Genomic DNA, 11,707 nt, shown 5'->3' on the forward strand with positions numbered 1-11,707 from the left:
ACCCTCGCTGTCACGCCCGCCGAGTCTCGACGCTCGGCTGGGGCGAGTGTAGCCAGAACACGTTTTGCTTCTCGTATTTGCATCGTTTTAATCCCGAGGGTTAAAATTCTAGTTCTGATTCGTGTATCTAATACTCGTCATCTTCTGATTTCTTCACACGTTTTCCGCAGCCTCTTACGCTGAATGGAGCTAAAATAAAATTTCGGAGAAAGATTTAACAAGTTAACTGAGCTTTGCCTGAAATATGGCGACAGAGTGGCGGGCAGAGTTTCTGAAGCATAAGATTCAAGTAGATGCTTCCAACGGAATACAGTCTCGGATGCTGGTGGTGGACACAGGCCAGCTGCCCGACCCCGTTCCAGGCAGAGGTGGCAGACGTGCAGCCTGTGCCGGCCACGTCTCAGCCTGAAGGACACTCCTGGGCCAAGGTCACTGCCCTCCAAGGGCAGACCCATCCAGTGACCTCAGTGCAAGAGTTGTCAAAACCCAGCCACTTCCCTCAACTGGGGCCACCGAGCAGCCATCTCGGCCGGGGCCTCTGTCAGATCCACATCACAGCCAAGTCCCTCTGCCCGGTCCTGCGGCCCAAGGGTGTCACCCACTAACCCCACACACACTTCCCCTCCGTGGGGGACTGGCCTGAGGTGGGCTCCTGTCCCGGAGCTCGAAGATGCCCGATTTCTTCCGCACGGGTTTTCCTATCTTCAAAGGGGGCCCCCCTCCTGGTCCTGAGTCCCATTCCGGCCACCTCCAGGGGCCACCAGGCCCTCTGAGGACAGGAGCAAACATCCCTAAATTGCCTAATAAGGGCCTTCGTCCAATTTGTTTTCTGCGAAGACTCAGAGCGAGAAAATCTTTTTCCTCTCGGATCTCGAGCTGGAAGCCATCTGGCCCTTTCTTGAACAAATCCGAGATGTGTCCAGTTTCTGTTTACAGTGTGACTGGGCCCTCCCGAATCATTGCCTCTCAAGAGGCTTCTGCTCTGCTTCAGGTTAGAACGCTCCCTTAGAAACAGGCAAACTCAGTGTCACGTCGTCCCCTGAAATGGTACGTGAGCAACACGGCGAAATTCATGCCAGGAGCATCCTAAGGACCTGGCACTCAAGAGATAAAACTGAATAAAGCTGGCAGAAGTCGCTTCTGAGGTAAAAGATTTTCAAACTTGTTGTATTTCCAAAGATCCAATCGAGTCAGTGGTTGCTCTGCGTGGGATATGCATATGACTGCATTTGCATACGTTAACATCCACAGAGTCCCATTAAATACTTCACGAGAGTTAACTTTTTTATAGATGAAAACAATGCTCAACGTTAAAAAACTGAAACAGTGTAAAAGGAACAATAAAGCATCCCCTTGCCAACCCCCACCCCCACCCTCGGCCACTCCCCAGTGAAATCCCACTGAGGGCTGCTGTCAGATCCAGGGGGGACAGTGTGAGTCTGTACCTCCACTGGCCAGGCAGCAGGTCACCTGCCACCTCCCACCTGCTCCTGAGAGCACACCTGGATGAGGCTTTACCTGGGCACAGGCCCGCCTCGTTCTTTCCATCAGAGGCTCAGCGGTGCGTGATGTACAATCCTTTTCACAGACGCCCTCCTGCTGGGCATTCTCGGTTTTTGCTTAGATAAGCAAAGAGACCCGCCTGGACTCAGGGTCCACTCCTCAAAGTGTGGGCCGGCATCTTACACGCCGCCGCGGCATGGCAGAGGACATCAGTTCCGCCCCCACCAGGGACTGTCACACTTCCTCCAGCGGAGGAAATGATGTCTTCTGTCATCTGAGTGTTTTGAATTACGACGGTGGTGTGAACGCCTTCAGGGCAAACAGATACAGGTAAAAGATCCTCTGGCTTCAGCCCCTCCATCCTTAAGTCTTTCTCTTATTTTGAAATCTAGCCATTAAATCGGCGAACACTTACGAAATCTCAAAATGGTAAAAGCCACTCCGGGCCTCACACCAAAGCCGGAAACCATAAAAACCTCAAGAGACTTGGCTACATCAGCAAATTAAAACTTGACCACTGCAAAGAAAACAAACAAAAAAGTCAAGCCCCAGTGAAAAGATAAATGAGAAACCGTGAAAGAATAAACATGATCCACACAGGTACGCGGCGGAGACGGGCTAACATCCTTAACAGAAGCAGCTCTAGGGTAAGAAAAAGACATACGGCCCAAAAGAAAAATGAAAAAAAAAAAAAAAACAAACGGACAAAGGACACGTACAGGCAATTTTCCAAACGGCCAACGGCAAAATGAAAAGATGCTCGACATCACCGGCAGTTAGAGAAATTAAAACCCAAGCGATGCAGAGGCCGCCGGAGAGGAAAGCAACGGCCGGCCCGCAGGCGGACCGCACTGCGCACGCGCGTCCGGCGGGCGTTCCGGCAGAAGGCGTCAGTCTCTGGCCCCGCAGTGCCTCTTCTAGGAATTCACCGAGGAAATACTCGGCCGCTTCCAGGCACATGTCATCAGCGACGTTCGCCACAGGACGCCTTAAAAACTGCGAAGACACATGCCAAAATATTTAGTCCGTGTTTCTGGGCTGTTAGGTGACTAATTAGACATATTTCCCCAAACTTCTGATAATGAACCAGTATTACTCTTATAATGAGAAAATATTGTTCATTAAAACAATCCACTGAAGCATGAAAACAATGTTTTAATGGGTTTCTTAACACTTGGTCCCAAAATTCCCCAGACTGGTCAGACTATACACAACCCTTCTCGTGCCCCACAGGAAGAAGCCTCTGGGCTTTGAGCGTATCAAACCTCCAGCATTTTCCAGACGGGAAAGGAACCCCCATTTCACCCCCAGCGGCATCTAGGTTATGGCCACAGGGCCAGGAGGGAAAGACTGACGGACAGGACCGTGTCTGTGCCTTGCCCTGGATCTACCACTTTCACTGGTCGGGGCCAATCCCCACTGGCCTGGCACCCTGAGCAGCACCTGCGACACCGTAGGCCTTGGCGAAGAGGTCCAGACTGTTTGAAAAACAAAACCGGAAAAGTGTTCCAAGTCACACCTTGGGTGAAGAGACCGGAAACAGCTGACTTGCAGTCCAGGGCGGTTCACCACGTGATTCCCTCCCAGATGTCCAAGACAGGTGGGGTGGCTACAGGTGTGCACGGGAGGCCAGTTGCCGACCCCCCCACCCCCCACCCTCCAGCCCCCTCTTCGTCCTCCAGGTCCAGCACACTCTCAGGGGTCCAGTGACCATCTCCGGGGTGACTGAGGGAAGCTCTTCCAGGTCCTGGCTGCTCAGGCGGTCCAGGTTTCTGTTGGACACAGGCTGGAACCCTGGGAGCCTCACCTTCCCACGCCATGCCTCTGGGGGGTTCTTCATCCATTCTTAGCCCCAAGGTCCTTAACTGTGACTGTGAGGTGAGGCAGTACGCCCAGACTCATGGAGCATTCAGCAAAACCAAGGGCAAAGGCCGCCGGGGCCTGGCGGTTTCTGGGAGGAAAAGCTGACCCTGCAGCACCCAGCGTAAAGGACCTGGGGACAGGGGGCGGGGGCGAAGGCAGAGGGACCCGGCTTCCAGGGCTGGGAGGCCGGGCTCAGCCTGGAGCTCTGTGCCCTCACAGCAAGGAACTTCACCTTTACTGGCCCCGAGGAGGAAGAAGCCAGCACGGGGCCGGGCACACGGGGGAAACCGGACATGCAGGAGCTTCTAGCGGCACAGCAGCTCATAATCACAGTAACTCCATCCCGCACAGAATAGCCATCGGCACTGCTGCCCGCGGCCCGCCCCGCGCGGCCCGCGCTCCCACCTCTGGGTGGCGGGGGAGGGGCGTCCGCCCGACTCCCAGCACTTACTCAGCGCGGCCAGCAGCCCCCGGGGGTCCCCGCCTCTACAGTGCTGGGTGGGGGTCAGACTTCACGAAAACGATTAATTCGCCGACAGCGCCCGGGGCATTTCCGGGGGCCGGGCCGGGGAGGGGTGGGGTGTCCCCGGGCCTCCGCAGCGGCCGGCAGGTGGGCGCGCGCTCGCCGGGCGGGGGTCCGGCCGGGCCGCGCGCCTCCCCCGGAACTCGGCCGTGCCATTCCCATGATGCCCAGCCACCGGGCACGGCTTCCGGAGCGCGGCCGCCGCTCCCGCCGCCGCCGCCGGTAGGTCCGGGGAGGGGGCGGCCGGGGGTCGCCCCGCCCCGCGCGCCCCGCCCTCCGCGCGTCCCTCGGCGCCGGGGCGGGGGCGGGGAGCGGGGAGCGGGAGGCGGCGGCCCCAGCCCCCTCCGCGCCGGGCCGAGGGGCGGGCGCCGGGACCCCGCCGCCCCCGCGCGCCCCCCGCGCGCCGCTCCTCCCCCGGGACGCGGGGTGGGGGGCGGGCTGACGCCGGGCGCAGGGGCGGCGGCGAGGGGCCGGGCGGCCGGGCCGAGGTGAGCGCCGGGGCTGGAGGGGCAGGCCGCGGACCGCGGCGCGGGGCTCCGGGAAGGGCGCGCGGGGCGGGGCGGGCGGCGGGGGCTGTTACCTGGCCCGGGCGGGGGTCGCGGCCCCGGAGGCAGCTCAGGGCTCCGCCCCCGCGCTGCCGGCACCCCCCTCCCGTGCGCCCCGCGTTCCTCGAAGCCCGCGAGGCGCGGAGAGCGGGACGAGGGGCGCAGCGCGCACCCAGGTGAGGCGCAGGTGAGGGCCCGCGGGGCAGCTTCCGGCCGGCCCGGCGCCCCCCGTCCTCCGAGCTCGGCCGAGGGCCTGGCCCTCCCGCGGAAGGGCCGTCTCGCCCTGCGCCCGGCGTAGCTTCCGGGAGGGTCACCGGGCGCCCGGCCGGCCCCTGGCCCCTAATCCCCGGATTCCAGACACGACCGCAGGGGCGCAGACCCGAGTGGAGGCCTGTCCCCTTCCCCGAGGGCCGTGCTCACACTCCCCTGGCTGTGGACCAGGTCGCAGCCCCGGGCGCAGGGATCCCTCTGACAGGCAGTGGCCGGGATCAGCGCCCCCAGGCAGGGGAGTCCCCGGTGCTCGGGTGAAAGAGCAGGCAAGGTCGGCTTCGAGGGCCACTCCTGGCTTCCCGTCCCCCGGGCACACACGGCGGCCCCGCAGCTTTGCTTGGGAGACCTTGCTGCAACGTCGTGAGGTCTGAATTTCTAGCCCACGCCCACTTCAGGTTGTCCCAAGTGGGCCCTACCCCTGCCCGGCTTTTGCCGCCCTAACCCCAGGGGTAAGGACAGGAGCTGAACCCCGCCTTTGTGACTGAGAAATGGCGGGCATTGCCTGCGGGAACTGGACCGTAAGGATACGTGTAAGCCAGGTTTCGTCTGCCCTGGAGGTGGGCGTCCAGACTGATGTCAGGTGCCCTCCACCGCTTTTCAAATTCTGGTACCACGTGGCTTTGGGGCATGCGGTGGGTGTCCTCAGAGCCACCCCGGAGACCTGGTCCCTGGCTCTCAGCGCAGGCCGGCCGTTTTTCGAAGCCCAGCCCACGGGCTTCAGCTCTCAGTTCTCTCCAAGCGCAGTTCAGGCGAGTTTTCTAGCGTGATTCATCCGCGCAGTTGATTGTTTTAAAGCCACAGGCTGTTGCTAGAGACACCCTCTGAATTTCAGCCTCCTCCTTGCGCTGGGAGGAGGTAATTTGACAGTTCAGGAAACGGGTCCTTAGGAGCGCGGCTCCGGCTCCAGCCAGGTGAGCGTGGTGAGCTCAATAAACAGGTTAGCAGAGGCCGTGTTCTCTCCCCGGTGCTCTCTGGCACAGCAGCCTGGGGCGTTTGGGCCCCTTCCTGGGCCCACTCTTTAAGACAGTGCTGCCGTTTAAGGAGTTAATACTCTTGGTTTAGACTCTTCGTGGCTTCAGGCCTACACTAACATCTTGTAATCCCTGTAATTTTGATTAGTGACCACAGCCAGGTGGGCACAGGCCCCCAGCAAATGAAAGAGCCCTCTGCCCCCCCCCCAGCCCATTCCCATTGCTGGTTCCCACTGCTCTGTGACTGTTTTGCTACGAGGGAGATCGTGGGGTGCCGTGGGTGCCAGGACTCCAGGACTGAGAACGGGTGGACAGCGTCACGCCCTTCCGACGTCACCATCCTACAGTATCGACCTGTGGCGGGGCGGTCGTAAACGAGTTGTGACTGACTACATTCGAACTCTATATTTTAGACTTCTTCCACAATTTAAGTTCGAGACCTTAAGTTGATGTATTTTGTTTGCAAAAAATTAAAGAATGTCATTTACCAGCCGTAGCCTCAGCCTCTGACTTAGATGTGTCTTCTCCAGAGTCCGTGGAGGAGACGGGCCAAGGTCGCCACGCGAGGCGGGTGGAGCCATGAGGATCTCGCACCTGCCGCTTTGTGCCGGCGTCGGCTGCCGTGTCGTCACGCACAGCCTGGGCTGGAAGGGAGTGTCAGGTACAAGAAAGGCTTGGACATGGTCGTGTCACTTATCGAGCACCGATCGGTAACAGCAAGTGCCTCGCTTCCGAATCCCTCGCACCCTCTGGTTGATCACTGGTCCCACCTGTTGGGCACATGTGCTCAGGTGGCCGGGCCACACTCTCCTGGGAGGACTGTGGTGTGTAAACGAGAGTATGTGCTCGTCAGAGAGGGTGCTCGCGGAGGAGAAGCATCAGTGTGGGAAGCAAAGCAAATCCACAGGGCCAGGCCATCCCTGAGGTCCCCAGGGTGGGACAGCCTTGCCTGGCACCGTTTTGGGGGTAGAACTCAATTTCTTGTTTCTATAAATGCTGCCGAGCCATCCTCATCCATCTCGGCAGCTTTGTGGTCCACATCTGGGGTCGCGAGAGGTCAGAGGAACATGTTAAGAACTGAGCGTTACCTGGAATGTCGTGTTTTCTAGCTGACCGTTCGCAGTCCGCATTACGGACCTTGGTGTGCAGGCTGTTTGCCGGCTGGTCGTCGGTGTTCCCAGGACCGGCCCAGCAGTTCTGCTGACGAAGCCACCTGTCATCCGAGACACAGACCCGTGGGGTAGCCACACAGGGTAAAACACAGTTGTATTTGGGGCAACTTTTATGCTAAGTGGCCCAAATAGCAACGTGGCTACATGAGTCCGTCTGGCAAACACATAGTGACGTTTCTGAATGAAAAGTGACGCTTGGAAGCTGTTTGGGGAGGTCGTGGGCAAGTGGCTCATCCTAGCGTTTCCATTCAGGAGCCCGCTGTTCCCGTCCAGAATGAACCGGGCCCCGAGGGCCCCTAACTGACGCAGGGTCAGAATGCGTCTCCTCTCTGACCTGTGGAGAAGCGCCAGCGGCCGCTACCGCGTTGGCACCTCGGGGCGACTCTGAGGTAGGTGAGGCCTGCTGGCTTGCAGAGACATGGGGGCCCCCCAGCCGGAGCGGGGGACGGGCGAGGACATGGGTGCTCCCGTGGGCGCGGGCGGGCGCTGTCCAGTGTTTTCATCCGTCTTCACGGCGGTCCCCATCCCAGCCCCGGACACCGAGGCCCGTGACGTTTGCGGGCTGGACGCCGACCGCCTGCCAGCCTCTTGGCACGGTTGCCGTCACCACTGTGCTCTTTCCGCCCCCAGGATGTGACTCAGGCGCACACACCGCTCGCCGCCACAGGCCCTGCTGTCGCTAGGATGTTCCTGGTGAACGCCCCTCCTGTGCTCGCGCTCCAGTCCCGGTGGGACGCCCTCGGCCCGCCGGGGACCTTCAGGCTTCCCGGCTGCTTCTCGGAGCCGACGGAGAGCGCGGGGGGTGCGGCGGTGAGCGCCCAGGTGCAGATGCTCATCGGCTCGCTGCAGAGCGCCCGGGCTGCTCGGGGCGCGAGCGACGCCCGCGCCCCGCCCAGAAGCCAGCGCGCAGAGGCGGGCCGCGACGCCCGCCGGGCCACCAGCCCCGCGCTGGCTGCCTGTGGTCTTGCTGCCGGTCTGAGCCCCGGGGGGGATGAGGAAGCCGGAGACTTTGGTCCGTCCGTGCCGGATCCGGACAGCGACGATTCCGTGGACCGGGACATAGAGGAAGCCATCCAGGAGTACTTGAAAGCCAGGAGCAGGGCCACTCAGCTGTCTGCGGCCACCGATGGGGACTCTCAGTGCAAAGCAGAGCTGCCTCAGAGCAGCGCTCCGACCGCCCCGTGTCCCCCACAACTTGCCCCTGGCCCAGAAGGCGGCCCTGGCAGCTGCGCGGGAGCCAGTGAGGACCAGGGCTCCGCCTCCCCACTCAGTGTCAGCAGCGAGGACTCCTTCGAACAGAGCATCCAGGCAGAAATAGAGCAGTTCCTGAGCAAGAAAAGACAGCACGAGACCCCAAAACGTGCTGTGTCGGCCGACAGAAACCCAGAGCCCAGCGACACCCCGGCCAGGTCGGCGTCTGGGTCTGGCAGAGAGCCGGCCGTCAAGGCACGTCGGCAGAATTTGACGGGCGTGTGTAAGGAGTTTGTCTTCCGGAAGCTTCCCAGGTTGGCCAAGGCCAGTGCACAGCCCAGAGGCCTCAGGTCTCAGGTCACCACTGAGACGGAGAGCTTGGGCAGCACGAAGCCAGCAGCCCCCAGGCCAGCCGCCACCGGCCGCCCAGCGGAAGCCGCCCCCAGCAAAGGCGGGGTCAGGAGGAGCGTGGGCCCCGGGGTGAGGGGAAAACGAATCGGGGGTGCAGCCCCGGTGCGCGAGGCGTCTGACTCCAGCAGCGACGACGGCATCGAGGAGGCCATCCAGCTGTACCAGCGGGAGAAGCGGAGGGAGGCCAGCGGCGAGCCGCCGCAGAAAACTGCGCCGGGCCAGGAGCAAGGGCCCGCCCCTCCTGCCCACGGCACGAGCCAGTCCACAAAAAGTGCCTTGCCCGAAACCCACCGGAGAGCGCCAAGCAAGAAGAAGCCAGTGGCCTCGAAGGCCCTGGACCTCGGCCTGGGTGGCCTTGACCCTGACCATCCCTCCAGGCCACCGAAGGAAACCAGAGCCCCTGCCCCACCAGGAAACGCAGCTTCCAAGAGCGAGTTGGCGGACTGGTCCCCGTGCCAGGCAGACACGTCCACCGAGCTGATGTGCGCTGAAGCAATCCTGGACATTTCCAAAACAATCCTGCCGGCCCCTGGGGACTGTAGTGACAGACCCCTGTCCGCCAGCCCTCTCCTCAGTCCCCCCAAAGTGCCTTCCCGCTCTGACGGTGACAGCAGCTCTGTGGACAGCGATGACAGCATCGAGCAGGAGATCCGGACGTTTTTGGCCCTGAAGGCACAGTCGGGGAGCTTGCTGGCCGGGGCGGACGCCTGCCCACAGTCCACATGGAGCCCACTGCCGTCGCCTGGCCCCAGCGGCCAGCCTGGTGGCCTCAGGGCCCCCACGTGTAAGACACCGGACCTGTCGCTGAGCTGTAAGAGGAAATGCAGAAGTGGGAGCAACATCGTGCGGCCGTCCACTCCCAAGAAAACGAGAGAGCTGGTCAAGGAGGGTGCCCCGGACGCTGACCACAGCCAGGGGAAAGCCAGCGAGGTCCCCGGAAGGGAGGGCGAGGCCAGGGTCCAGCCGCTGCCCTGCAGGACGGTCGCGCTGAGTGAGGCCGATGCGGCCCCGCACGCGAGGAGTGAGGTGTCGCCAGGCCACGGGAAAGCGGTCAAGGCCAGGAGCGTGGACGAGAAGGAGAGCTCGGAGGACAAGAGCAGCTCGCTGGACAGCGACGAGGACCTGGACACCGCCATCAAGGACTTGCTGCGGTCCAAGCGGAGGCTCAGGAGGAGGTGCAGGGACCCCAGAGCCGCGGGCAAGAAGAAGGTGAGGTTCAGCACCGCGGAGACGCAGCTCCTGGCCCAGCCGGCGGGCTCCCGCGGGGACTGGAAGGACAGCAGCCCCCGCCTGCTGAAAAGCTGCCTGTCACAGCCCAGGTGGGACAGCAGGGGCGACCCTGCGAGGAAGCTCTCCAGGGTCCCCTGCGCTCAGGCAGAGAGAGCAAAGCCGGGCAGTGTGGGGCCCGCGGACACGCCCCCCGCTTTCCGGTCAGCGCGAAGAGCCTGCGAAGGGCCCCAGCTCCACGGTGCAGCTGCCTGCCCTGGCCCCCGGTCCGACGACAGCAGCTCCGTGGACAGCGATGACAGCATTGAGCTGGAAATCAGGAAGTTCCTAGCCGAGAAGGCCAAAGAGTCTGTGAGCGGCTCAGAAACGCAGGCAGGGGGTCCCCCCGCGCTCGGGAGCGTGCCCAGGCCAGGGCCGCTGTGCCGGAAGGTGGCCCTTCCGCCTGGCATGTGCACGCGGAGTCAGAGGGGCCGGGGGACCCCTCAGCCAGCCGTGGGACCGAGGGCTGGCCCCCGTGCGGAGCAAGCCTGTCTCCCGGCTGCTCTGGCCAGAGGCCAGCCCGCATCACCCAGGCGCACCGGTGGGGCTGTGTCTGCCCGAGGGTCTCCCGCCGGTGCGAGAAACCTTTATCCTCCCGCAGACCAGAGCCCACGAGGGAGCGGGCCTGCCGCCGGGGACAGCACCTTCGGTCAGCTGTCCAGCTGTGCGGAAGGTGGCACCCGGGCAGGAAGCCCCACCAGGGCCGTGCCCGTCACCTCCCACAGCCGGAGTACGCCGGCCTGGGGCCCGGGAGTAGACAGAGGCGGGGGGCCCCAGGCCAGCCTCGCCCTCCCGTGGGGCAGCTTCGCCCACCAGAGTCGGCTGCAGAGCACGTGGATGCTGAGCTCAGAAGGCGGGGACGTGACATGGAGAGGGGGCCTGGGGGGCGAGAGGGAGAAGGGGCCGGAGGAGGGCCAGGCCCTGTGCGCACCCAGCCTCACCACAGACCCCACGAAAGCCGTGCCCTTCGCGGGCTTCTCCCCACTGCTGTCCACGCAGTTTTTCCACTTCGGGAAGGGGGTCTCTTGGGGGAGCAAGCCGGCCGGCCTCTTCAGCCCCCCGCTGAGCTTGCCTCTGCAGGGCCCGTCCTTCTCGGCCTTCAGAGAGGCCCCGGCCGGCCACGGCCCCGTGTTTGGCAGCTCTCACCTGCTCGTGAAGAAGGACGGGGGCCTCTGGTCCAGCAGGAAGGCACCGGCAGCACTCGGCTTGCACGCCAGGAGGAACTCGGGTTCAGAGGAGAACATTCTAGACTTGAGGTACAGGCGGACAGTGATGGAGGGGGAGGACGACCAGGAGGCCTGGGGCAGTGACGCCAGTGAGCTGAGTGACACCTCCGTGGAGGAAGGCGGTGGCCCCCTGGCCAAGGGCAAGGTTCTGCCCCTGTGAGTGCACGCCCCGGCTTCGGCGTGAGCGGGCAGCACGTGGCTGTGCGGGCCTGCCGTGCGCGCGTGTGCGCCAGCGGGAAACGCCATTCATGTGTCACAGCTGTGTCCTGGTAAGTATGATTTTTGTAGCTTTTTTGTAAATTATTTAAAGTGCTGTAAAAACTATTTTTGGAAACTATAGTTGTTTGATTTTGTAGGGCGTCCCTCACTGCGGTTTCTGTTTGGTTTGCAAACACTTGGTTCTGCCCGTCACTGCCAGGTTTAAAGTGACCCCGAGACTGGTCCTTTGGGGTGATGGCTGCTGGAACCGTCCAGCTGTGCCTGCGGTGCAGGCCCGAGGAGGCAGCAGTGACGCCCTCCTGGAGCAGCACCAGAGCCCCCCGAGGTCTCGCTTGGGACAATGCTTATTACATAAGGGACCCCGGGCCCGGGAGGCCAGAGCACGTCCCCGGAACACTGTGGTCACAGCCTTTGATTGGAAAAACACGGCAAGGCACAAAGACTAGCGAGCACACTGGCCGCCCTGTTGCACGTGGAAGCCCCAGGGGGCAGTTCACACAGGCCACCAGTCCTCACTGAAGCCCCTGCTGCCCCGTGCCCAGTCCTG

General features: G+C 62.5%; 1 protein-coding gene and 1 long non-coding RNA gene across 8 annotated transcripts; one reads left to right on the forward strand and one right to left on the reverse strand.

Moving 5' to 3' along the window:
• Nucleotides 1-703: 703 nt before the first annotated feature.
• Nucleotides 704-3,451, reverse strand: LOC120599619 (uncharacterized). 3 transcript variants are annotated; one of them, XR_005651951.1, is made up of 5 exons: nucleotides 3,311-3,451; nucleotides 2,223-2,499; nucleotides 1,919-2,020; nucleotides 1,519-1,812; nucleotides 704-1,039 (listed from the first exon to the last, which is right to left on the reverse strand). It is a non-coding gene; the product is annotated as an uncharacterized LOC120599619 (long non-coding RNA). The 3 variants fall into 3 exon arrangements; XR_005651950.1 differs by adding an exon at nucleotides 3,023-3,112 and having other exon boundaries at nucleotides 1,519-2,020; nucleotides 3,311-3,449; XR_005651947.1 differs by having other exon boundaries at nucleotides 1,519-2,020.
• Nucleotides 3,452-3,996: 545 nt separating this feature from the next.
• Nucleotides 3,997-11,265, forward strand: PPP1R26 (protein phosphatase 1 regulatory subunit 26). Of its 5 annotated transcripts, none has more exons than XM_039858665.1 (4): nucleotides 3,997-4,111; nucleotides 6,206-6,336; nucleotides 7,100-7,236; nucleotides 7,478-11,265. In XM_039858665.1, exon 4 carries the CDS (start codon nucleotides 7,532-7,534, stop codon nucleotides 11,099-11,101), a length of 3,570 nt encoding a protein of 1,189 aa, XP_039714599.1. In that variant the 5' UTR covers nucleotides 3,997-4,111; nucleotides 6,206-6,336; nucleotides 7,100-7,236; nucleotides 7,478-7,531; the 3' UTR covers nucleotides 11,102-11,265. The 5 variants fall into 5 exon arrangements, with proteins under 5 accessions (XP_039714599.1, XP_039714620.1, XP_039714610.1 ...); XM_039858686.1 differs by lacking the exon at nucleotides 3,997-4,111 and adding an exon at nucleotides 4,359-4,377; XM_039858676.1 differs by lacking the exon at nucleotides 3,997-4,111 and adding an exon at nucleotides 4,645-5,615.
• The last annotated feature ends 442 nt before the right edge of the window (nucleotides 11,266-11,707 follow it).

This window comes from Pteropus medius, unplaced genomic scaffold (assembly GCF_902729225.1).
Source record: "Pteropus medius unplaced genomic scaffold, Ma_sr-lr_union100, whole genome shotgun sequence".
Taxonomy (NCBI): domain Eukaryota; kingdom Metazoa; phylum Chordata; class Mammalia; order Chiroptera; family Pteropodidae; genus Pteropus; species Pteropus medius.